At 44.2% G+C, this 25,021-nt stretch overlaps 1 protein-coding gene across 7 annotated transcripts in view; it reads left to right on the top strand.

Moving 5' to 3' along the window:
- Window positions 1–25,021, top strand: part of NCKAP1 (NCK associated protein 1) — a 349,694-nt gene that overhangs the window by 112,143 nt on the left and 212,530 nt on the right. For 5 of the 7 annotated variants that reach the window (XM_029605939.1, XM_029605941.1, XM_029605946.1 and 2 more), the window contains one exon: window positions 11,269–11,361. In XM_029605939.1, the coding sequence (XP_029461799.1) occupies window positions 11,269–11,361 (93 nt within the window). The remainder of the gene's footprint in view (window positions 1–11,268; window positions 11,362–25,021) is intronic. The other 2 variants (XM_029605940.1, XM_029605942.1) reach the window with 1 other exon arrangement.

Here is a 25,021-nt window from a genome sequence, read left to right as displayed (position 1 = left end):
GGGACAGAGACAGGATGGAGGTGGTCCAGAGAAAGGCGACCAAAAAGGTGGAGGGTCTTCGTCAAATGACTTATGAGGAGAGATTAAATAATCTAAATATGTATACCCTGGAGGAAAGGAGGATCAGGGGTGATATGATACAGACTTTCAGATACTTGAAAGGTTTTAATGATCCAAAGTCTACGACAAACCTTTTCAGTTGGGGGAAAAAAATCAACAGAACCAGGGATCACAATTTAAAACTCCAGGGAGGAAGACTCAGAACCAATGTCAGGAAGTACCGGTATTTCTTCATGGAGAGGGTGGTGGATGCCTGGAACGCCCTTCCGGAGGAAGTGGTGAAGACCAAAACTGTGAAGGATTTCAAAGGGGCGTGGGATAAACACTGTGGATCCATAAAGTCATGAGGATGTGAATGAAGAGAAGAAGCATGGGGTGGCTTGCGGGCATGACTGCTACTACCTGCTGATTACTACCCTTATTCAATAAACATTCACACGGTTAATGCGACTCCAACATTGCTCTATCCTTCAACGGCAAGAGGAAATGTGGGAAAAAGGATTTGCATTCACAAAAAAGCATGGGAGTAGCTTGCTTGTTGCGGCGATTTCTACCTCAAACCAATACTTCACTTTCAATGCATATCCAAGCAGCTCTCTGCTTCAATGGCAGGGGGGATTGATGAAAAAAGGATTTATATTCAGACAACAACCAACCAGGACTAAATTTGCACAGGCTAGGTAAACAAATAAGTGTGGGAGTAGCTTGCTTATTGCGGCGGTTACTACCCCAAACCAATTAGGCTTGTTGCTTCACTTTAATGCTCCAGCACTGCTCTCTACATCAGTGGCGGGGGTGGAAGGAAATTCGAACCAAAACGTTACCAATAAGGGCCCTGACCTCCGCGGTCAGAGTAACAGATAAAGTATGAGGAAAAATAAGTGTGAAAACTTGCTGGGCAGACTGGATGGGCCATTTGGTCTTCTGCCGTCATTTCTATGTTTTTCTTCACTCTTTGTTTTTCTTATTGCATTATATTGCCGTTACATCTCATGTTTACCGTACAAGAAATCCTTGTGATTAGTTGAAATGCATGTAAAAAAAACTACTTAAAATTCCTTAATTTGTGCATTTTAAAAATTCAAATGCCAGTTGGTTGCTTGCAGAGTTAGTTTTTCCCGCTTTCAATAGTAGTGTTGATTTTCTCTGCCTGCTTTCAATTTTGAATGTATTCTTTAGGCACTTAAACCGAAAAAATCAAAATACTTGTTTTAAATGGCTTGTGTCTGTGCAAGAGATGAATGGAAACTTTTTCTGTTGGCTCAATCTTGCTTGAGTTTTTGGAGAGGACTTTTTGTTTCACTTTTAGATATTGCTATTTTCTCTGCCTGCTTTTGAAGTACTTTGCAATATCTTCAGGGGGAAGAGAGGTTTCTTTAGCCAGAGGAAAATGTTTTGCAAATCTCTGGCATGGCTTTACAGAGGGTGGAGTCAATGGAACGAGCTTGTGATCTGTTGAGAAAGGAAAGTCATTCATTAGCTATTGCTCTCTTTTTTTTTTTTTTTTGCTGTGTAGAAGTTCATTTTAGCATAAACGAATGCACAATGTTTAGATATAAGAATTGTCCATCCATGTTTGTAGAACGCATTAAGATGTGGACTTTCTGGTAACAGTATCTGAAATGACTCTAATGTTGGCATTTCTCAGTCCTGAAGCATAGAGCAGAATATACAGATTGGACTGCATAAAACCAGATCCTTCTTGATATTCAAAGAACATAACAGCAGCCAGTAAATAAAAAGCCCTGTTAAGTAGCTCATAACATCCCCCCCCCCCCCCTTCCCAGGTCCAGACTATGAATTTACCACTATGCTTGGGGTGGGGAGTACCAAATGAGAAATTATATTTACTAATGTGATTTATCTTTGGGTTCATAGCCTGGGGGGGGGGAGGAGATGAGACAGAATCCCGGTCACCCTGATACCACAGTTCTGTGCCCTTGTGGTACTACAGACCAGATAAAATCATCACACCAGAATAAAACAGTAATTAACCAGTAAGTATTGTGTAAGCAGACAGTAAATCCAACCGGAACATTAACAGGCCGATTCAGTAAGGACGCAGTAGAAAAAGTGCGGCAGTGCCGGGCGCCCGCTCGTTGGACGCGCGCACAGTTCGGATCACATACCGCTCAATACAGTATTTAAAAGGCATGCAAATGCAAGCCACGTCCAAAGCGCGTCCATGAAGCGCAATCCATTTTACTGTATAGAGCGCTATACAGCGCCTGTACAGTATCCTGGGTGCGCTGGTACCTGTCATTTCAAATGTCATTTGACATTTGAAATGACAGGTACCAGTAGATCCCAACTTTAAGCAAAAGAAAAGGATCAGAGAAGTATTAGCCGGCCATTAACAGCAAGGGTCATGATTTAGCAAGACAATTCCCCTACGGGAAAAAAATACAATCAAATCAGACCAAAAGAAAAACGTATTAGGAAGGACCTGTTGTTTCCAAGCATAACCTAAACTCTTGTCTGCCCAACCTAAAATCCAACGCACCAGGAAAGCCACTCTTCAGATCGCGACTAATCCCATCACTGGAAGGACGAAAGATTTTTTTTTAAGCGTCCCAGTTCCTCTCTCCACTATATCAATGCATTCTCCTTTCCACTGCAATGCAAACAGTATTCTGAAAAATAACTTTCAAACCCAGGGTTGTGGAGCATTGTTGTGCTTGATAAAACCTGCACTCAACAGGATCGGGCAAACTTTCCCCCAACCCCCGCTCACTTGCCCTGGCCGTGTCCATGGGTGCCGGTCTCCGGAGCAGCCCCAGTCCTCTCTCCCCTCCTCCCGGGGGCAGCCGGCGGCGAGAGCAAGAGCGGCTTCAGCAGCCCGGGGCGGATCGGGCACTCCCCATGCGAGGCGGCTTCCAGTAGCCCTGCCGGCGAGGGTTCATGAACGCACGCCGTGACCTGAGCGTCTGGCTGGATGTCCGAGGTCATGGCGTGCGCTTATTCACCATCGCTGGCGAGGGCTGCTGGAAGCCGCCTCGCATGGGGAGCACCCGATCCGCCCCGGGCTGCTGAAGCCGCCCTCGCCGCCGGCTGCCCCCAGGAGGAGGGGAGAGAGGACTGGGGCTGCTCCGGAGACAGGCACCCATGGACGCGGCCAGGGCAGGTGAGCGGGGGCTGGGGGAAAGTTTGCCCGATCCTGGCTCCTCTAAAGGTCTTGTCCCGGGGGGTGAGGGGTTGTTTGCCCGTGAAATTTCGTCTCTCTGACCTGACGCTCCACACTAACGCAGGGGTAAGGGTAGGTGGTAAAGTAGCAGGTTAAACACGCGGCAAAACTGCAGGTTAAAAAGGCGATAATCGGGGCGCACGTTACTGTATGGGAGGGAATAGCTAATCCGATCGTTTACATATCATATACATGCCGCAGGCGGAAAGGGTTACCCATTGATTTAAAGAAGCAGTAAGGATGGGTTAAAAGGGATAGTGAATCGTGGGTTGGACTTACACGGCCAAATTGTGGGTACAAAGCGGGTTAGAAGCAGGGTAACCGCGGCCGTGCTTTACTGTATCGGCCTGTATATGAGAAAAGAACAGCAGTGAAGTATAATATAAACTTGCAATTTTGTTATTTTAAATCAAGCAGTGCAAAAATAATAGTTAACCAGAGCAACCAACATACTCATATGGATATTGTAAAAAAAAAATAAAAAGAAAGCTAATAGAGGTTGGAGGAAAAACAGTGAAGTACACAGCTTTCAAAATTCTTTACCTCTGAGTCCTCAAAAAGGGGGAGGGGAACAGATCCACTGCAATGTCACCAGTTTGTAAAAAGTGCACCCTGTCCCAAACACACAATTGTGTGGGGAAAAAAAAGAAAAGAAAAAGAAGTTCCTCTTGATGGTGGAGCTGGCTAAATGTCAAAAGGCAAGGAAATAAGCTTTCTCCTTCCTCTGCTAAGATACTCTCAGTGTAAAGTTTAATTTATGTAACTCAGTTTCTTAGGGGGTGATCCAGCCATTGCTCCTGGGCTTGGATATCTCTGGAAAGGAATTCTGTCTTTCAGCTCCTGGCTCCTCTGTCCCTTGGCTATGAAGCAAGTACAGTTGTTTCTCTCTATTTCCTCAGAGCGCAGACTTCTGTCTCTCCCTCTCGATAATTAGCTCTCCAGGAGAAGAACTGATTGCAGGGCTGACAGATGCACTTCTCTCTTCCTGGCTCCAACTCTTGGCCCCGCACACTGACAGAGCCAGCCAGATTGTGCCTTTTCTACCTTAAATGGTCTCCTTGCATTTCTTTGGTTTCCTCCTCTGCTGGATATATAGTGCTGTTCACTGGGCAGGCTAAACAATCAGCCCTTTCCCCAACTTGTTAACACCGTGAATGCTGGATGCTGTTTCTTGCAGAACATTTGTAATTCACAGAAGAGCACACAGGGGTTTTGATATATTTATATTCCTTTACCTTGGCTGTGGCGGCTTGCAGTCTCTGCAAGGTTGTATAACCCTTTTTGGCATGGCCAAAACACATCACTCAGATCCAGATGCAGCTCCAACACATGAGCTTGTGGGGGTAGGAACCTGGTTTATTGTAACTTACTACACCAAGGTTTACTGTGTTTGTATAAACTGAAATAATCAGTAATTGCCATCTCACTTGGTATTGAGTTCCACAAAACTGGACCCCAGAATGAAAATGCCTGTTTTCATGTGTTACTCAGTTTCATCTCCTTAAGTAAGGGAACCTGCGAACACCCTTCCTGGGAAGACCATAAATTTCTTCTTGGCATGTATGCCGAAAGCTGTTCTGCTAAATATGCGGGAGTCAATCCATGTAAAGTTTGAAAAACTAAATTAAGAATCTTCAGATATATTCTGAAAGAAACATGCAACCAATGTAAAAACTTCAATTTAAGGAAAATATGATCCTTAATTCTTAGCCCCTGAAGAATACGAGTGGCAGTATTTTAAATGTTACACTATACACTTGCATTTTAGTCACACATACATATAAGGCATTATAATAATCTACCCCAGTGGTTCTCAACCCAGTCCTCAGGACACACCTAGCAAGTCAGGTTTTCAGGATATCCACAGTGAATATGCATGAGAGAGATTTGCATACAAAGGAGACAGATCTGCATGCACTATCTCATGCATATTCATTGGGATTCCCTGAAAACCTGACTGGTAAGTTGCATCCCAGGGTTGAGAACCCCGTGATCTAAATGACTAGTAATTGTAGCAGGAAGTAGGGAAGTCCAATTTCCTTGTGATAAGTATGGCCATAAATTTTGAATATCTCTCAGCTACAGGAAACAAGATTGTACTACTCTTGAAATTTATGATTGAAAATTTGGACCTGGAACTAATCCAAACCTAATATCTTAACTTCTTGATGTAATGGAGGTTTATTGCCTTCTAATATCGGTTGAAAAAAAAAAAGATGGTTTCCTAATCTTTAATACCTTGGCGTTTAAAGGATTGACTTTATTTTATTTATCTTCAACTACTGTGAGATTTTTCAAATAACGATCTAGTAGGGCGCATATGCTGCTGGGTACGTATATTCACTAAAAAGTGTCGAATTTGAGCATAAGGTAAAAAAGCAGTGGGGGGTACCTGATACGCGGCCACTACCTGCTCTAAAGATTTTTCAATTTTTGAACTTGATTAAAGTGAGGACAACCCAGCTCAGAATATAACTGAAGATCATCCATATCCGGATTATTTAACCTAAATATTAAATAATGTCAGTCATAATATTGATCTTTGGATTACCCCCGAACCTATTTTCCAATTCACTGTCTTATTCTTCCATTTTTCTTGCTTTGGTTCAGAGAGAACAAGCTGCTGTAAACATGGCCCGAGAATTGTGCCACAGGCCACCTCTATGTATTAGCACCAAGCTTTTTAGCAATCCACTCGGCCACCAGCAAGGTTATTGTACAAACACCTGCACTTCCCATGCACATTGAGCTTTGGGTTTTAACTATAGTAACGCCATACATGTTGCTTCAGCCTTCTTAGAATCATGATACAGTCATACTCCCCTACTATTAACATCTAAAGCAAAAAAACCCCAAAAACCTAGTAAAAAGCAAGTGTCAGACTCAAAAAGAAGAAACTAGCACAAGTGTCTACAAGATATCACACTGCAAACTGTCAGCATATGGCATGGGACATAACATTTAATTGCATGTGCAGAGGGATTTGCCTCTCACCCTCTCCAGTCCACCAGGTCTTTCACACCACCACTTTAACCCCTAGTTGATTTAACACAAACTCACTCATACCCCCCTACCAAGTCTCCATGCTCCCAACCCATTATATTTAAACAAATTTCCAATTTTTGTCTTCTTTCCTTTCTCTCTGCTTGTTCTGTTTTCTTTTAGTTCCATCTCTGCCTGCTCAATTCTTCTGGTGTCCTAATCTTTTTTATTTCTGTTTCAGTTCTGATTTCTTCCTTTCTTGTCTTGTTCCTTTAGAGTGGACAATTTAATACTTTCTTTTTTGTTGCTTTTCTTCATATTCTTCCATGCTTTGTCCATTCTTCCTCCATTCTTCATCCCTTTCTACTTCTATTGCCTCCCTAGATTCCTCCAACCTCCTCTATTCCAGGATCCCCTCTTCCTATATCTCCCACCATCTCTGGTCCTCTCTCCTGTTCCTGTTCTTTCTCTCCCTTTCCTTCCATTCTTTCTCCTTTGTGAAGTCAATTGTCCTCAGTCCCTCTCTCTCTCTCCTTCTCACTGCCCCCACTTATGCCTGGGTCTCTCCCCCCTTCAGTCCTCGCCCTCCTCTTCTTTTATCCCCAGTCCTCTCTGTCCCACTCCTTTACTTGTCACAGGTTCTCTCCCTTTATGCTCTCCATCACCTTCCTCTGATCCAGGGGTCCTCTCTCTTCATTGCATTCTCATTCTGCTCTCCATCTTGTATCCTTTCTTCTTGTCCTTCATCCCAAGTTTGGTCTCTCCTCTCTCATCCTGTGGCCCTACACTCCTGATCTCTTCCCCCTCACCCCCCCCCCCCCCCCAGCTTGCTTGCTCAGCATTGTGACTACTGCTGCTGCTGCTGACACCAAAACAATAAGGGCAGCAATGGGAATGTATTTCCGTTATGTAACAATGTTATTTGTAAATGTTACCCAATATCGTTTTATTCACCTGTTCCATGTAAACCGATACGATGTGCAAACGGTTATCGGTATGTAAAAGCCTTAAATAAATAAAATAAATGAATCCATGCTTGTAGAGGCCTGGTGAAGCTCCAAGCTCTCCTGTTGTTGCTGCTGAGACTCATTATTTCCTCCACAGGGGCAGGGAGCCGCCACCTGAGAATGTCAGAGGAAGAGCAAATGGATACCACAGTTTCCTTGCCAACAGTAGAGCAAAGCAAAAGGGAGAAGGCAGTGCTCTGGTCCCATGGCACTGGCATCTTCTCAGCATGGCCGGCCTGTCTGTCTTGCTCTCCTCTGGTCAATTTCATGTGTACTGACCCTGCATGGCATTTTAAGCATTGCTCCTGTTGGGGGGAGAAAGGGGAAGTGCAGAAGATGGCCGCAAAAGGGTTGATGTGTCTGTACTTGGTGAGGCAAAAGTTGGTCTGGCCATGGCCCAGGTGGCTCATCTCATTCCAATGCCCTATGCATTATTTATTTTATTTAGTACTTTGTGGTGTCGCGTAAAACGTATTTTTGCACAAATAAAGGGACTTAAAAATATAATAATTTGGATTCAAATGCCCTTCATACAAACAGGATATAAACTAGCTTTATGGTTGTAATGCCATCAGAAACATATTTCCAGGTCTATGACGAATGTCTTAGATGTATAACTCTGATACCTAGTCTGCCAAAGCTTCCAAAGAGAAGAGGGCACAATAATATTTTCCTGTTACTATTGGGTAAATGATGATCAAATGGTTTTTCCAAGATTATACACCATCAGTGATTGTCCCAGAACCTCTTTGCTCCTAGTTCAGTACTGCCACACCATCTCCCTAGTAAATAGTGTGCACATCCTTCCACATTTGTCTCTGCTTAAAACTGGTTTTTAAAGTGAAAACTGAACACAGTAAACCAAATCTTTTATTTTATTAATTGTGGTTGTACTTTACTTGAATTTCTCAGTGATACATTTTTTTTATGCAAACCATTACTTTATGGAACTTTGTTATACACCTTGTTCATATTTTCCACCAGTGTCTTAACTCTTGAATGGTCGCTTCTTTCTGTTTATTTCTTTTTTCTTTTCTTTTTTTTTTTTTTTTGCTCTTGTTTATTGTACTATTGTGTTCTAGGCAACTGGTTGAATGTTTTTTTACTGTATTTTATGTTTGTATCTGCATTTTATTTTGCATGCTTAACGTGGCTTTGCCTGGATGTTCTTTTTGGTAAGTTCTGAATTTAAAAAAAATATATTATGCTTGTTGTAGAGCTTGGAGATGTTACTACATTCACTTCCTTCCCTCTGTCTTCCATTTTTACCATACTGACATTTGCTTATATCTTGGTCTTGTGTCTTTTAACATTTGCACATTTTAATCACCTCTCTCTTCTAACAATTTTAAAAAATTTTTACCATAGGGTCTACTAAGAATTGTGATTTTTATCACTAATATTTACTGACAAGCTATCTGTTTACTCTGATTGCAATTGTGTATGTTCTAGAACACAACCAAAGTGTACAGGGATAAATTTTTCATTTTTTTTTGTTTTGTTTTTAATATACAATCTAACTGAGGTGGAGAACCCCATTTTGTTTGCTTCTAATGAAGTTCATTCTGTCCCAATTTGATATGATCTAAGTGAAATTTAAAGAATTGTGCTTTCTTTTTCTTGTTGGTCATCCTTGTGATCTATTTACAAATCAAAGGATGCAATGTGTATGAGTACAGCTAAAGCACTGATTTTATTGTTGCCCTACATGGAAGAGAGATGGGGCTAGATTTCAGCAATGGGAGAAAACATTCAGCACAATTCAAGTAGCTGCACTGGTAATGATTGTTCTTCTCTTGCTTGAAGGTTAAGACTATAGTTACAGATTTATGCAATCATCACAATTGTTTTTCTGTGCAGTGAGAATTTTCAGCAAGGCTTTTATGGATTTCTATTTTTAGTATGGAAATATAACTTTGCTGATTTCTTTTTTTCCATTAAGGTTACTTATTTTTGATGGTTTTATGTAAAACTAGCATATTTTCCAGTATTGGAATTTGTAAAAAAGTTCATTCGTAATATTAGAGAATACAAAAATTAATGAATGAATTTTCATTGAAAACCCAGAAGATTGTTTTTAGTTCAGAATTTTATCTTTTTTTTTTTTTTTTTTTTTTTTTTAGAAGATAGATAGGATTTGTATTCTGGACAACTCCTCCTGCCTGGCCAAAGCAACCAACTATTAAAATCTGGATATTTATGTAGAAGTAAATATTGCCAAATTGCATATGTTTGTGGAACTTTTCTTTGGTCTAGAGCAAAGATTCCCAAACCTGTGCTGGAAGACCAGTTAGATTTTCAGGATATCCATAATGAATATGCATGAGATAAATTTGCAAGCACTGCCTCTATAAGCATGCAAATTTTCTCTCATGCATGTTCATTGTGGATATCTTGAAAACCTGACTGGCTGGGAGTCTGCCAGGACAGGTTTGGGAACCACTGATCTAGAATATTTTCCTGTGGAAAAATGCACTTATGAAGTTGTCACATTGCAGCATCTTTGCAAAAGGACAACATTTTAGGTTGCTCTCTCTTTGCCCAAGGCTTAATTTAAAACTTCTTATGCAAATCTACCCCAATCACCCTTTCTAGAATTAGCATGTAGTTAGAATAGATCCTCTTTAAAGTTACTATCGGGCTGATTCAGTAAAATTCGCGGGAGAGCAGATGCACCCAGACCACTCTCCTGGGCGCGTGATTCTGTATTTAAATGAGGGCCTCCTTATTGACAGAAGCGGCGGCTGTCAGCGGGTTTGACAGCAGACGCTTAATTTTACCGGCGTCTGTTGTCAAACCCACTGACAGCCACGGGTACAGAAAATGGACGCCGGCAAAATTGAGCATCCGTCTTCCAACCTCGCGGGCCGTGGGCAGATTTTTTATTTATTTTTATTTTTAAAAAATTTATTTTATTTATTTTTTTGGGGGGGCCTCCAACTTAATATCGCTATGTTCTCACAGGACAAGCAGGATGGTAGTCCTCACATATGGGTGACATCATCAGGATGGAGCCCAGGACTAACATCCTGCTGTCCTGTGAGAACACCTGTTACAGGTAAGCAACACTTGCTATATTAAGTTGGAGGGTATACAGAAAGCAGTTCTTTTGCTTTTCTGTACACTTTCCTGGTGCCGGCCGAAATTAACTCCTGCCTTCGGGCAGGCGTTAATTTCTGAAAGTAAAATGTGTGGCTTGGCTGCACATTTTGCTTTCTGGATCGCGCGGGACTAATAGACTCATCAACATGCATTTGCAACTAATAGCGCCCACAACATGCATTTGCATGTTGTGGGCGCTATTAGTTTTTGGGGGTTGGACACACGTTTTCCTTGCGCTATTACCCCTTACTGTATAAGGGGTAATATTAGCACATGGAAAACGTGCGTCTAGATGGGGGCTAATGGTGCGCTCAGCCTGAGTGCACCGTACTGAATCGGCCTGTATGTTAAGAAGTTGAAGGTGAAACATTTTTAAATACCAACATTGCAGAGTTTTGAAACTACACAACTTTTTCCTAAAGCATACATTTGACAGACATCAAACTTGTGCCAAAAACATTGATTGGTTTTTGCCCAGCCTGTCAGCTTAATCCTATTATTTATAAATATCAATGGCAATACCACTTTTAAACAAAATGGCTTTCTCCATGCCTAGTGGATTGGGTGATAAAATTGTATATACAATTTTGAAAATGGAATGTATTTATTATTTGATTGCACAATTGTATTATCTCACCTACATAATTGATTATAGACTGTATCCTGGACAATATTCTCCTTTATTTTTACCTTTAACCAATGGCATTGTTTTTGAAAAGAGATACAGAAAAATCTGAATGTTCACACAGCTTAGATTTAAAAGCATTTGGTTTTTTTTGGTGGTGGTGGTGGGGGGTTAGGGCTGCTACTTCCCTTTTGTGGTGTATTTGGATTACACAATGAAGGCACTCCTGTTTCTAGTTAGATGAGATGATGATTACATATAGAATAAGAAATGAACTCTGGATATACATGTCTGTGTTTGTTTCACAGCAACAGCTTGCCCAGCTACAGAAGGAAAAACCTGAAATTCTGAAGAACCTGGCTTTATATTATTTCACTTTTGTCGATGTTATGGAATTTAAGGTAGGGTTTACAATTAAGTATGCACAATAAAATGAAATGCTAGTTTTTTTTGTTTTGTTTTTTAATGAAATGTTAAATTGCATCTTTATGAAGCAAAACTAGAAACAAGTTTATTTGATATCTTTTTGGACCAGTTGAGTCCTGTTTGTGAGTAAACTTAAAAGAGAAAATCCCCCACATGCTGAACAGAAACTAAACAGCAGTAAGTCCCTGCTACTGTCCACTGGGTTTCTCAGCTGTTTCTTGTTCACTTTGAGAATGCTTGAGCTTACTCAGTCTTTGTGGAAAAGCTTGTTGGCTGTCTGATACAGTAAACCTTGTTCAGTATTCTGCATGCCCGGTGGCTTTCCAAAACATTTGTTACTTCAGGTATAAAAAATGTAATTGATACAGTAGATGAGAATCTTCTGCTTTCACAAACAGTGTGATTTGCCAGGGGAAGAATATGTTCTCTGGGTGGCTAAGGTATTTACGTTAGAGCTTCACTTGATTGATTTTAGGGATGTGCGAAGCCCGAACCTATTGGTTCAGGCTTCATTTTTGGCCTGCCGCTGGAAATTTTATATTTCCTGCGATTCAGGCCTTTAAAATTTGGGAGACCCGAATTTCGTTTTAGCACGCACTAAACCCAAAAATGAATTTTCCCAAAATTTCGGGAAAAATTCCTTCAGGTTTCGGGCTCCCCGAACCAGGATGAATGCACATCCCTAACTGATTTCACTTACTGCTTTAACTTTTGCCACCTGCTCTATATTTTGGAGAAAATCCCCTCTATATTCAGCAATTCCATAACAAGCCCTGTTAAGCACTCAGATTTGTGACTATGCCTGTCTGCAAACTTAAATGTTTCTTTAATGTAAATGATCCAGACAGGAAAGAGCGCTCACAATTTAAATGGTTGAAAATATTTCTTCATATGGTACATTTTCTGCATTTGTAATAGTTGTATTTGTGAATGCCTAAATCTCTCTTCCATTTGACACATACAATGAAGCTAAATAGATACTACAGATCACTATCACTCTTTTACACTATTTTGAAGGATATATTCTTATTTACCATATTATAATGAATTGTCTGACTATATGCAAAATTGATTATATATTATTGATACCATTAAAGAATCCTGCAGAGTTAACAAGATCTTACACTGGTTGAATGGTAAGGAGTGTGCCAGTTACAGCACTGGTTGGTCTACTTGTGTTCAATTTATAGTTTTATTATGGGTTGAAAAGAAGGCATGCACAGTGTTCATGCCTACCAAATGCTTGTGTCAGAAATGTTAAATATATAAATGTTTTCATACTGTTGGCTATTAAGGAAAAAAGAGGATCTTACAAGTTGGCCAATGACATCAGGTTGGCCTATAACTTAAATGAGAACTCCAGTTCTCAGAAATTGTTATATGTTGTCCAGTCATGTACAGTGAGCTCTTTTTGCTGAACAATATATTTTAAACATAGTAACTTGTAAGCTCATTTATCCCAGGACAAACAGGATGCTAGTCCTCACATATGGGTGACATCATTCATGGAGCCCTATTGCGGAAAACTTTCTGTCAAAGCTTCTAGAAACTTTTGACTGGCCTTGAGAGGCCACTGAGCATGCCCAGCACACCATAATATTCTCTGCCACAGGGGTCTCTCTTCAGTCTTCGTTTTTCCGCGCTGCTATAGGCATCGCAGAGCAGGAGCCTTTGTGAGTTTCCTCACAGTTTTTGTCTGACTAAAAAAATCAGATTTCACATTCCTTTTCTCCCACATCGGGATCTCTCAGGTTTCCACCGGCTGGTGAGTAAATCTTTGTCTCGTTTTTACTCTCTGAGTAAAATTTTTTCCTCTCACATTTCTTCTCATTTCATCGACGGCTGTCGACGTTTAAAATGGCCACGGGATTTAAAAAATGTCCCATCTGTAATCGGACAATGTCCATTACAGACCCACACCTTGTGTGTGCTTTGTTTAGGGGATTCTCTCCCCGGAGGAATCAAATGCGAAACGGCCTAGAATTCAGGCAACACCGGTACCTCCGGTGCCAAGGCCTTCATCCCATGGTGACGCACCAGTTGTCGAACCTCCACAGGGCTCTGTGGAAGGAACATTGACACCTCCACTGCCACCGCGTTCAGCTGCTCTGCCTGCACCAGCTGTTACGCAGGAATTGTCGGATTTCATCCGTCAAGCAGTGCTCCAGGCCTTACAGGATCAACAGATGTAGATTCCGGTGCCTACATCAATGCTGGTTTCCGAACCGATGCCGGTACCTGTACCAATGCCGGTGGTTCCACCAAAACCAGTGGTTCCACCGAAGCCGGTGCCTGCACCACATCCTAAATCGATGCCGAGGTGACCATCGATACAGACACAGATTCCATCACCGATGCCTGACCCGATGCCATCGATGCCGATGTCACCTGGGGCTCCAGGACATCCTGACGTTGCGCTGTACCAACTTCTCATGAAGAAATTCGATGAAATAGTCAGTGCCATTCCACCCAAGCCACGAGAAGACATTCCTGGACGGATACCTATAGATGATCCGCAGCCAGGTCCTTCTGGACTTCCTTGTCCACCAAGATCTTCTCCAATGTCTCCACATCAGGATCCATACGATACATGGGATGTTGGGCATACAGACACTTCCTCTGAAGGATTTATGTCAGATCCTTCCCCTCCAGACCAAAGGAAGAAATCTCGACCGGAGGATTTATCCTTCTCAAACTTTGTTCAAGATATGGCTGACACCATACCCTTGCTAGATGCTAGACAGCCAACTCTGGAGGTCCTCCAATTTGTGGATCCGCCAAAACAAGTATTAGCCATACCGGTCCATGAAGTCCTCTTAGACTTACAGCATAGACTCTGGGAGCACCCATGCTTAGTACCTGCTATCAATAAAAGAGTGGACACTACTTATTTGGTACAGTCTGTTCCCGGCTACCAAAAAGCACAACTTCCACACCAATCAGTGGTTGTGGAATCCACACAAAAAAAATCGAAAAGGATAAGGCCACATTCCTCCACTCCTCCAGGCAAGGATCATAGATTCCTGGATTCCCTGGGTAGGAAAATTTATCAAGGAGCCATGTTAAATATGAGAATTTCATCTGGTCAGTTATACATGACTCAATATCAAAGGAATCTGTGGAAACAAATGCAAGAATTTTCAACTTCATTACCACAGCAATATCAGGAAGCAGCCTAAACAATTATTCACAAAGAACTTGAAGCTGGCAAGCACGAAGTCTGAGCCGCTTATGATGGTTTTGAAACAGCCTCCAGGGTAGCGGCCTCTGGTATAAGTGTGAGATGTTGGGCATGGCTTAAAGCTTCAGACCTCAGGCCTGAAGTCCAGGAAAAGTTAGTTGACTTACCATGTATTGGTGACAACCTTTTTGGTTCTAAAGTGCAAGATGCTGTAGCACAATTAAAAGAACACACAGAAACCCTGCGCCAACTATCGTTAGTTCCACAGGATTCTGCTACCCAGTCATCTCGCCGGCCTCCAAGAAAAGAATCTAGACGACCCTTCTATCGACAGAGGTGTTATTACCCTCCAGCATCAAGGGGCAGATCTACTAGGCCGCAGCAACGAGCTCAGCCCAGACAACCTAGGGCGGCTAGGCCTCAACCTCCGCCGCAGCTGGGACTGGCTGCAGGCTTTTGAGGCTTTTTCCAGAGACCAAAGCCATCTCTTCAGTCCTCAACCAGATCTTCCGGTAGGAGGCCGAGTATCCTCCTTTTACAACCATTGGTTACAAATAACAGACCATTGGGTACTTGCAATAATCTCTCAAGGTTACCAACTCAATTTCCTCTCAACTCCAAGAGATTCTCCTCCGAGACCTCTTCCTCTAAGCGAAAATCACATAATCCAATTACAAGTAGAATTATCCACCCTTCTGAGAGTCAGAGCTGTAGAGCTGGTGCCCCGGACTCAGCAGGGCACAGGATTCTATTCCCGTTATTTCCTCTTTCCAAAGAAAACCGAAGGCCTACGTCCCATCCTAGACCTCAGAAATCTCAACAAATTTCTGAAGAAAGAAAAGTTCAGGATGGTTTCTCTAGGCACCATGCTTCCACTTCTTCAAACAGGAGATTGGCTTTGTTCTCTGGATCTTCAAGACGCTTACGCTCACATACCAATATTCCCTCCTCATCGCAAGTATCTGCGCTTCATGGTGGGTCATAAACATTTCCAGTACAGAGTACTACTATTCGGACTTGCCTCTGCTCCCAGAGTATTCACCAAATGTCTGGCAGAAATAGCAGCACACTTACACAAGGAAAGTATCCATGTCTTTCCCTATTTAGACTGGCTCATCAGAAATCAATCTCAACAAGGGACTCTGGCTTCTCTGTCGAACAATTACTCTACTTTACTCCATGGGCTTTCTCATCAATTATCAAAAGTCCTACCTCATTCCGTCTCGCCTGCTTCAATTCATAGGAACAGAATTGAACACCATACTTTCAAAAGCTTTTCTACCCAGGGATCGGACAGACACGCTTTCCCTACTGGCAAACTCGATTCGCTCAAAAAAAGAAGCAACAGCTCATCAGTTTCTAACCTTACTAGGCCACATGGCCTCCACAGTTCATGTCACTCCTATGGCAAGGTTAGCCATGAGGGTAACTCAATGGACTTTGAGATCACAATGGATCCAAGCCATTCAACCACTGTCCTCTCCAATTCAAGTAACCTACCAGCTACGTTCATCTCTACTTTGGTGGGCGAACAGGGACAACTTGCACAAGGGCCTACCCTTCCAACAACCAGTCCCGCAGATAACTTTAACTACAGATGCATCCACCTTGGGTTGGGGAGCTCACATAAACAATCTCTAAACCCAGGGTACTTGGACAAAACTCGAAGCAACATTTCAAATCAATTTCCTAGAACTTCGAACTATACGTTATGCGCTGCATGCGTTCAAGGACTGCCTTTCACCAAGACTGTTCTGATCCAAACGGACAACACAGTAGCCATGTGGTACATCAACAAACAGGGAGGTACGGGCTCATATCTCCTTTGTCAAGAAGCTGCACAGATTTGGGACTGGGCCCTGACCCACTCAATGTTTCTCCGGGCCACTTATCTGGCAGGCATTCACAACGTAGTGATGGATCGACTCAGTTGTCAGTTCCAACCACACGAATGGTCCCTGGATCCCTTAGTAGCGACCAGGATATTTCAACGTTGGGGACAACCAACAATAGACATCTTTGCGTCATGCCTGAATCACAAAGTGGACAAATTCTGCGCTCTGCACAGACAGAATCACCAACTAGCCAAGGACGGCTTTGCTCGCCCTTGGAACTCAGGCCTTCTATACGCGTATCCTCCAATACCACTCATAACCAAAACTCTAGTGAAGCTATAACAGGGCAAGGGGTCCATGATACTCATACCCCCTTATTGGCCTAGACAGGTATGGTTCCCCACACTTCTAGACCTCTCAATCAGAGAACCAATTCGCCTGGGTGTAGCTCCCACTCTCATAACTCAGGATCAGAGTCGGTTGCGCCATCCCAACCTTCAATCCCTATCCCTGACAGCATGGATGTTGAAAGCTGGATTTTACAACCACTCAATCTTTCAACCAATGTATCTCAAGTGCTTATAGCTTCACGTAAACCTTCAACACGAAATAATTATTCTTCAAAATGGAAAAGGTTTGCCATGTGGTGTGTGCAAAAGAGTATTGACCCTTTCTCCTGCCCCACAACTTCTCTACTAGACTACTTATATCATCTTTCAGATTCTGGTCTCCAGACATCATCTGTAAGAGTACATTTAAGTGCAATCTTGGCTTACCATAACAAGATGGGAGATGCACCAATATCTATACATCCTCTTGTCAGATTTTATGAGAGGTTTAATTCACCGTAAACCACCAATTTGGCCACCTGTCACTGAATGTGACCTGAATTTGGTCTTAACAAGACTCATGCATTCTCCTTTTGAACCCATGAATTCCTGTGATCTTAAATTTCTCACATGGAAGACTATCTTCCTTATAGCCGTTACATCGGCTAGAAGGGTTAGTGAGTTACAAGCACTTGTCACGTACTCACACTATACAAAATTCCTACATGTCAGAGTGGTTCTCCGTACACATCCAAAATTCCTTCCCAAAGTAGTTACAGAATTCCACTTGAACCAATCTATAGTTTTGCCCACATTCTTTCCAAGGCCTCATTCTCACCAAGGAGAACGGGCCTTATAATCCCTTGGACTGTAAACGTGCGCTAGCCTTTTACTTGGACCGCACTGCAGTCTACAGGAAATCCACTCAACTCTTTGTATCTTATGATCCAAACAAACTGGGAAAAGCAGTGGCTAAACATACTCTATCCAATTGGCTAGCAGATTGCATACAGTTTTGCTATGAAAAAGCAGACCTTCCTCTCCAAGTGCGAGTAAAGGCGCATTTAGTGAGAGCAATGTCAACCTCAGTAGCACACTATCGTTCAGTGCCAATTCTTGACATATGTAAAACAGCAACATGGAGTTCTCTTCACACCTTTGCAGCTCATTACTGTTTGGACAAACAAGGTCGACAAGATTCAGCATATGGACAATCTGTCTTAAAGAACTTGTTTCCAGTTTAATCCCAACTTCTTCTACATCCAATCTGCTGTGATCTTCGGCTGCCTTGTTTTCAACAACAATACTTCACTGTTGCTTCACTACAAAATGACTCGGCCTCTAGCTTGCTAATCACCCATATGTGAGGACTAGCATCCTGCTTGTCCTGGGATAAAGCAAAATTGTTTATCTTGTAATAGGTGTTATTCCAGGACAGCAGGATGTAGTCCTTACGAAACCCACCCGCCACCCCGCGGAGTTGGGTCCGATACGTTTTATTATTTTATTTTTTGCTAAAGCTTATTGCTACATATGAGACTGAAGAGAGACCCCTGTGGCAGAGAATATCATGGCATGCTCAGTGGCCTCACAGGGCCAGTCAAAAGTTTCTAGAAACTTTGACAGAAAGTTTTCGCAAAAGGGCTCCATTACTGATGTCACCCATATGTGAGGACTACATCCTGCTGTACTGGGATAACACCTATTACAAGGTAAGCAATTTTGCTTTACCTTGAAGATGGTTCCTACTGCTGTGAGGAGGTTGAGAGCAAACCTGTCAGTGTCCTGTCCCTATTGTGACAAAGGGTTTGCTGAATTGACTGATCTGCTGCAGCACAAAATGGAGGATCCTGTCAAGCATTTTTAGTATTAATTTATTCTCCTTTTGTGGTTTAAAATTATCCAATACCACATAACAGAAAACCTGCACATAAGGACCATTTGGCTTTTCCAAGGACATGCAGGATGGTAGTCCTCACACATGGGTGACATCAGATGGAGCCCAACATGGAAAACTTTTGTCAACGTTTCTAGAAACTTTGATTGGCACACTGAGCATGCCGCTAACCATGAGTCCATGCGGGGTCCCTCTTCAGTCTCTTCCTTTCTGTGACGCTTTAGCCTCACGGTTGTGGAGCTCGCACTTGTTTCTTTGCTTTTTTGCAGTTTTTTCATTACCAGTATCACGTTGGGTCCCTCTGCATTTCTCAGGCTTTTCCCTATGGTCTCAGTAAGTTTCTTAGATTCTCCCAGGTGGCTGCTGGCCATTGACCGCATGCTGCATTCTTTTTGCTATGGCATCATCCGTCTTTCGCTGGTGCCCCCAGTGTCCCCAGACTATGTCCATCACAGACCCCCACAAGGTCTGCGTCCTCTACCCTGGGGGCATCACATGATGTCCTGGTTGCGATCTCTGTGCCCAGATGACCCCCAAGGGCTGTTGGGCATGTATGGAGAAGCTGTTCTGCCCTCAATGTTTGGGTCCGTCATTGGCATCTGGGACTTCTACCGTGCTTGGGAAGGAAGTCCTTGCCTCAACCCCCCTCGGGGTTGCCTCTGCTGCTGCTCCTCAGTCCCGAGGGGGGAGCAGGTGCATTCAATGTCTTCCCGTTCAAGGTTGGGCTCTTCTCCTCACCGTCAATCGCAGGTAAAGACCGAGGTGAGCATTGGGAGAAGTCGAGGAAATATCGCCACCGCTCATCTTCCAAGTCAGACTGCTGGCAGGCCTCGACGGCATCAGTGTCTCCTCCGAAGTGGTCTCATGCGGAGGAAGCAATTCCCTCTGGTTCTTTCGAAGACTCTTGGTGGCCTGCACCAGTGGAGGGTTTGGTGTTTGACATGCCGATTCCGCTGCCACCACCTCCTCAAGCAGTTTTAGCCTCTGCAGCTTTTGAGGAGGAGTTGGAGAGGCGCATGTGGTTGGCGGTCGGCCAGTCTCTGCAGGACATCAAGCCTCCACTCCACCAGGACCGCCGCAGGAGCAGACTCCAATGATACTTTTGCCTCTCCTGGAGCGACTGGATATCTTGCTGGCTCCGATGCTCCAAGCCCCTTCGTGGCTGGAAGGAGCATTGATGCTGCCTCCACTGGCTCTTATTCTGGTGAGCGATTTCTCGGATGGTGACAGGCTGTCGGGATCGGTGGCACCCTGCTTGCGCAAGGTGCCTTGCCACCCTCTGGCTCTCCAAGGGCCATCAGGACTGATGCCCACAGCATTTCCGAAGCTGATGGATTCATCGGCGTTCATATGGCCTCGAGCCCTTCTGATGCCCTTGGTTCCTTCTTCGGTTCCGATGGTGCCTGCGTGGCCCCCTGCCTCAATGCTTAGGGCGTAGTTAGGTGCTCGGCCCTTTGAGTCTCTAGACGTACAAAGTGAGGGGGAGGCCCCTTATGATCCCTGGGAAGGGGAGGCATCCGTTTCTTCCACCAAGGAATCGGAGGATTTGCCCTCAGAGCCCTCTCCTCCCGAAAAGCGGCAGAAATCCCCCCCCCCCCCCCCCCCCCGGAGGATCTCTCCTTTGCTGGCTTCGTTAAAGCCATGGTGGAGTCAGTGCCTTTCCAGCTGTTAATGGAGCAGGACTCTTGGCACAAGATGCTGGAGATCTTGCAATTCCTAGATTCCTCGAAAGAGGTGGTGGCTGTCCCTTGACATCTTTAAGAAGCTAGTAGCCGTACTCTAGTAGTACTCCATCTCTGTTCCTCCAGTGAACTGCAAAATAAGCAGAGTTTATCTGGTCTAGCCTACCACCAGGTTCAAGCACAGTTAGCTCCCTCACCAGTCTGTGGTAGAGGAATTGGCATTGAAGAAGGCGAAGAGGCTTCACACTCATGCCAAAGCTCCCCCAGGCCGAGAGCATAGGACTCTGGATGCTCTCGGATGCTGGGTGTAGCAAGGCGTTATGTTATTGGCCGAGATTGCTTGTTACCAACTTTATATGTGTCAGTACTCCAGGAACCTCTGGAAACAGGCCCAGGAGTTGGGGGAACGCCTCCCTCAGCAAATTCAGGAGGAATTTCAGAGGGTAGTGCAGCAGGGCCTTGAGTGTGATAGCCATGAAGTCCGCTCTGCTTATGACGTGTTCGAGACAGCCATGAGAATTGCTGCAGCGGGCATCAGGGCTCGCGTATGACCGCCTGGCAGATTTGCCTTGTATGGGTGAAAACCTGTTCTGGGACAGGATTAAAGAGGTGGTGGCACAACTGTAGGACTATCATGAGACCCTTAAACAGTTGTCAGCCAGTAGTTCCCACACCCAGCCTCCCAAGAAGCCCTCTAGGCAGTGTCCAAAATGGCCTTTTTACCGGCCGTGCAAGTACTACCCACTGGTCCCTAGAGCAAGACCTCAACAGCCTCTGGTGAGACAGAGGACGTGGCAATCTCATTTGCCCCGTCCGACCCCAGCCCTGCTGTAGAACACCCTTATGGGATTTTTTCTTTTTATTTTCTTTTTATTGAATTTTCACATTTATAACAGAACATAGTTCACAGAAAAATCAGATACTATAAAGAAAGTTCAATCACTTTTAGAAATATACAAATTTAGACAAAGCGTATCTTGAGGAGAACCAAAATGTACAGGAGCAGTCATAAGAGGAAATTAACTCATATGTTAATACAAAATTGCAGTATAGTGTTTATCTCATACATTTACCATTTCAAAAGCCGTGCCCCCCATGGAATACATTTAGGAATGTGTGAGTCCAGATATGTACGAAGTTGATTAGGATCTGTAAATATGTATTTAATGTTTTGATAAATTAATAAACGTGTACTTGGAAAATGAAGGTTAAACTTAGCACCCCCTAGATATTACTTCACTTTTCATCGCTAGAAACTTTCTTCTTTGCTCCTGGGTATTTCTTGTAATATCTGGGAATATCCAGATTTTCTGACCGTGGAAACAGTGAGACTGGTTACGAAAATATATTCTCAGCACAGAGTCCCTTTCTGAAATAAATGCGAAGGAGACCAAAAGAGTGGCTCTTGTTTCAATTACTAACTCTTGTGTTAGATCCAAAACTTCAGATAAATTCAAAGACTATGTAATTGCTGCTCAGTTTTCACTTCTTTAAATGCAGGAAGATAGTAAATTCTAGAAATTGCTGGTATAGCTTGTTCTGGGAATTTCAATATATTCACCAAGTAACTTTTAAATAACTCTCTTGGAGGAACTAATTCCAACTTTGGAAAATTCAATATTTGGTCTTCTCATCGCGTTCTCTATGCTCTCCATTTTATTAGAATAAAGAAACTCAGATTTTATGAGATTATTCTGAATCGCTTCAACTCCTGTGATTTTCATATCCATTTCTTTCATTGAAAATTCTATAGAAATAACTTTAGTTTCCAGGTTCTGTGCTTTGAGAGTATTCTTTTTCAGCATGGTTGTTAATGCATTTATCACTTTATCCATCAATACCAGAACAGTCCAAATAGTGTCTAAAGTAATAGTTTGAGGTCTAACTAAAGGAGGATTACATTTTACATGTGCCTCTAGATCCTCTTTTCCTTCTTCCGTGGGGTTACCATTACTGCTGTCAAAGAACTGTTCCTCCACCAGTGGGCCCGTGGAACCTTGCAAGGTAAGGCTTTCCGAAGGGATCGGTGTACCATCGTTCCTTCTCGGGGCATCAGCTCTTACAGAGGCAACTTGTTCCTCCACCCGCTTAGTGGTAGATTCATCCAAACTTCTTGAAGTTTTAAATGGCGGTTTTGGGGCGCTCCGGGGCTGAGGGATGTCTCTTCAGCCTGGAAGCTTGGCATCTGCTCCTCGTCAAAGCTTTCTGCAGCTCCTCCCACTGGTTTGCCTGTATGGGTCCCGCAAAGACTCCATATCAGTCCGGGGTTGTCTGGTATCCCAAGATCAGCGTCAAAGTAATAGAATCTCTCACCTTTGCCTTTCTTTTAGTATGCAGCATTCTCAAGTCCAAGAAATTCAAGATTAAGGAAATAAGGCAGAGTTCAGGAAATCCCATGGAGCAAGAGTGTTTGTGTGTGTGTGTGTGTGTGTGTGTGTGCTCTTTATGGCGGCCATCTTGGTTCCCCCTCACAGGATTTTAACTGGCGGCCAGGGAGCTTGAGCCAGCCTCACCTTGCCCCATGGTGTCTACTCCCCGGTGGAGGGTCGACTGCAGTTATTCGCAGACCGAGGCCTTTGATTACATCTGACCGCTGGGTCCTATCCATTGTGCACCAGGGGTACAGATTACATTTCCAATGAGTTCCACCCCACTCTGCTCAGTGTCCATGGGAAAGCAGTAGGGAACCTGCAGATACTTCGGGTAGAACTCTCCACCCTCTTAATGGCTTGGGCAGTTGAACCAGTTCCATCCAGCCAGCAGGGCGATAGGTTCTACTCCAGGTATTTCCTGATTCCCAAGAAAACTGGTGGCCTTCAGCCCATTCTGGGCCTGAGGGCTTTGAACCGGTTTATTGTCAGAGAAAAGTTCAAAATGTGCTCTTTGGGCATTTTGATTCCCCTCCTCAGGGTGAGAGACTGGCTCTGCTCCCTCGATCTCAAAGATGCCTATGCCCATATCCCCATTTCCCCGGCGGATCGGCAGTACTTGTGATTCCTGGTGGAAGGGAAACACTATTAGTACCAAGTGCTGCCCTTACATCTGCGCCCCATGTTTTCACCAAATGCTTATTGGTGGTTGGGGCTTATCTTCGGAGGCGGGGGGATTCGTGTCTTCCCTTACCTTGACGATTGGCTTATCAAGAGCGACTCCAGACGGGGTGCAGAATGGCCCTGCAAGTCACAATTAGAGTCTTGGAAAATCTGGTCAGTTATCTGAAATCCCTTCTCCAGCCATCGTTACAACTGGACTTCTTTGGGACCTGGCTGGACACCATCCACAAGAAGGCCTTTCTACCTCAAGACAGGGTGGAGACTCTCACTGCTTTCACTCGGGTAGTCTCCAATTGCTCCCAGCGCACCAGTTTTCCAGACTGCTGGGTCATATGGTGGCAAAGGTGCACGTTACGCTGTTTGCTCGACTTCACTTGCACAGGACTCGGTGGACGTTATGCTCCCAGTGGTGTCAAGCCACCCAAGATCTACGGGCTCTCGTCCTGATCACCACTCCCCTATGGCAATCCCTCATGTGGTGGCAACCCCACCAAATATGGAAAATGGGGTGCCCTTCTGGAGCCCGCAGCCCCAGATTTTCCTCACAACGAATGCATCCCATATGGGTTGGGAAGCCCATGTTGCAGGCTTCCACCCTCAGGGCCTTTGGACTTTGCAGGAGGTGCAGTCCCAGAACAACTTCCTGGCATTACGGGCGATCCAGTATGCCCTGCAGGTATTCAGAGAGCAACTACTCAACAAAGTGGTCCTTGTTCAGACCAACAATCAAGTGGCTATGTGGTATATGAACAAGCAGGGAGGAACACTGTTGTACACCCTCTGTCAAGGAGGCAGTCCAGATCTGGTCGTGGGCCATTGAGAACGGCATTCTCCTTCAGGCGGTGTACCTCCCCAAGGTCGTCAACATCTTTGCGGACTCCTTGAGCCGGGCCTTCCAACCTCTCGCGTGGTCCCTCCAATCAAGAGGTAGCGAACCGCATCTTTTGCTTGTGGAGGACCCCAGACATGGACCTCTTTGCTTCCCCAGAGAACAAGAAAGTAGATCGCTTCTGCTCTCTGGGCCGGACGAGCAGAGGATTGGTGTTGGATACTTTTTCGCTTCACTGGGGCACTGGGCTGCTAAACGCTGACCCTCCCCTTCCGCTCATCTCAAAAACATGCCAAAAGCTCCAACAGGACTGGGGTACCATGATCCTGATTGCACCCTTTTGGCCTCGCCAGGTCTGGTTCCCACTTCTACGAGAGCTGGCCTCGTGCCCCCTGATCTGGTTGGAGACTGCTCCGGACTTAATCTCTTAGGACCAGGGCAGGCTCCGCCTCCCCAACCTTCAAGCCCTGTCCTCACAGCTTGGATGTTGACCAGGTGACTGTCTAGGCTCAGGACCTCTCGGAGAGCGTATCGTGTGTCCTTTTGGAGTCCAGAAAAACATCCATGAGAAAATCATACAATCTCAAATGGAAGTGGTTTTTGGCTTGATGTGTGGGACATGGTCTGGATCCCTTCTCTTGTTCCCCACCTAATCTTTTGGACTACCTGTTGCACCTCTGAGTCTGGTCTGCAGACCACGTCGATGAGGATTCACCTTAGTGCCATCGGGGCATACCATCAGGGTAGGGATGGTGCCTCCATTTCCACACATCCACTTGTGGGGCAGTTCATGAAGGGCTTGTTAAAACTTAAGCCCTCCAAGTGGCCG

This window comes from Rhinatrema bivittatum, chromosome 6 (genome assembly GCF_901001135.1).
Source record: "Rhinatrema bivittatum chromosome 6, aRhiBiv1.1, whole genome shotgun sequence".
Lineage (NCBI taxonomy): Eukaryota > Metazoa > Chordata > Amphibia > Gymnophiona > Rhinatrematidae > Rhinatrema > Rhinatrema bivittatum.
The sequence above is the reverse complement of the archived record's forward strand: the minus strand, read 5'-3'. Positions and strand labels throughout refer to the sequence as shown.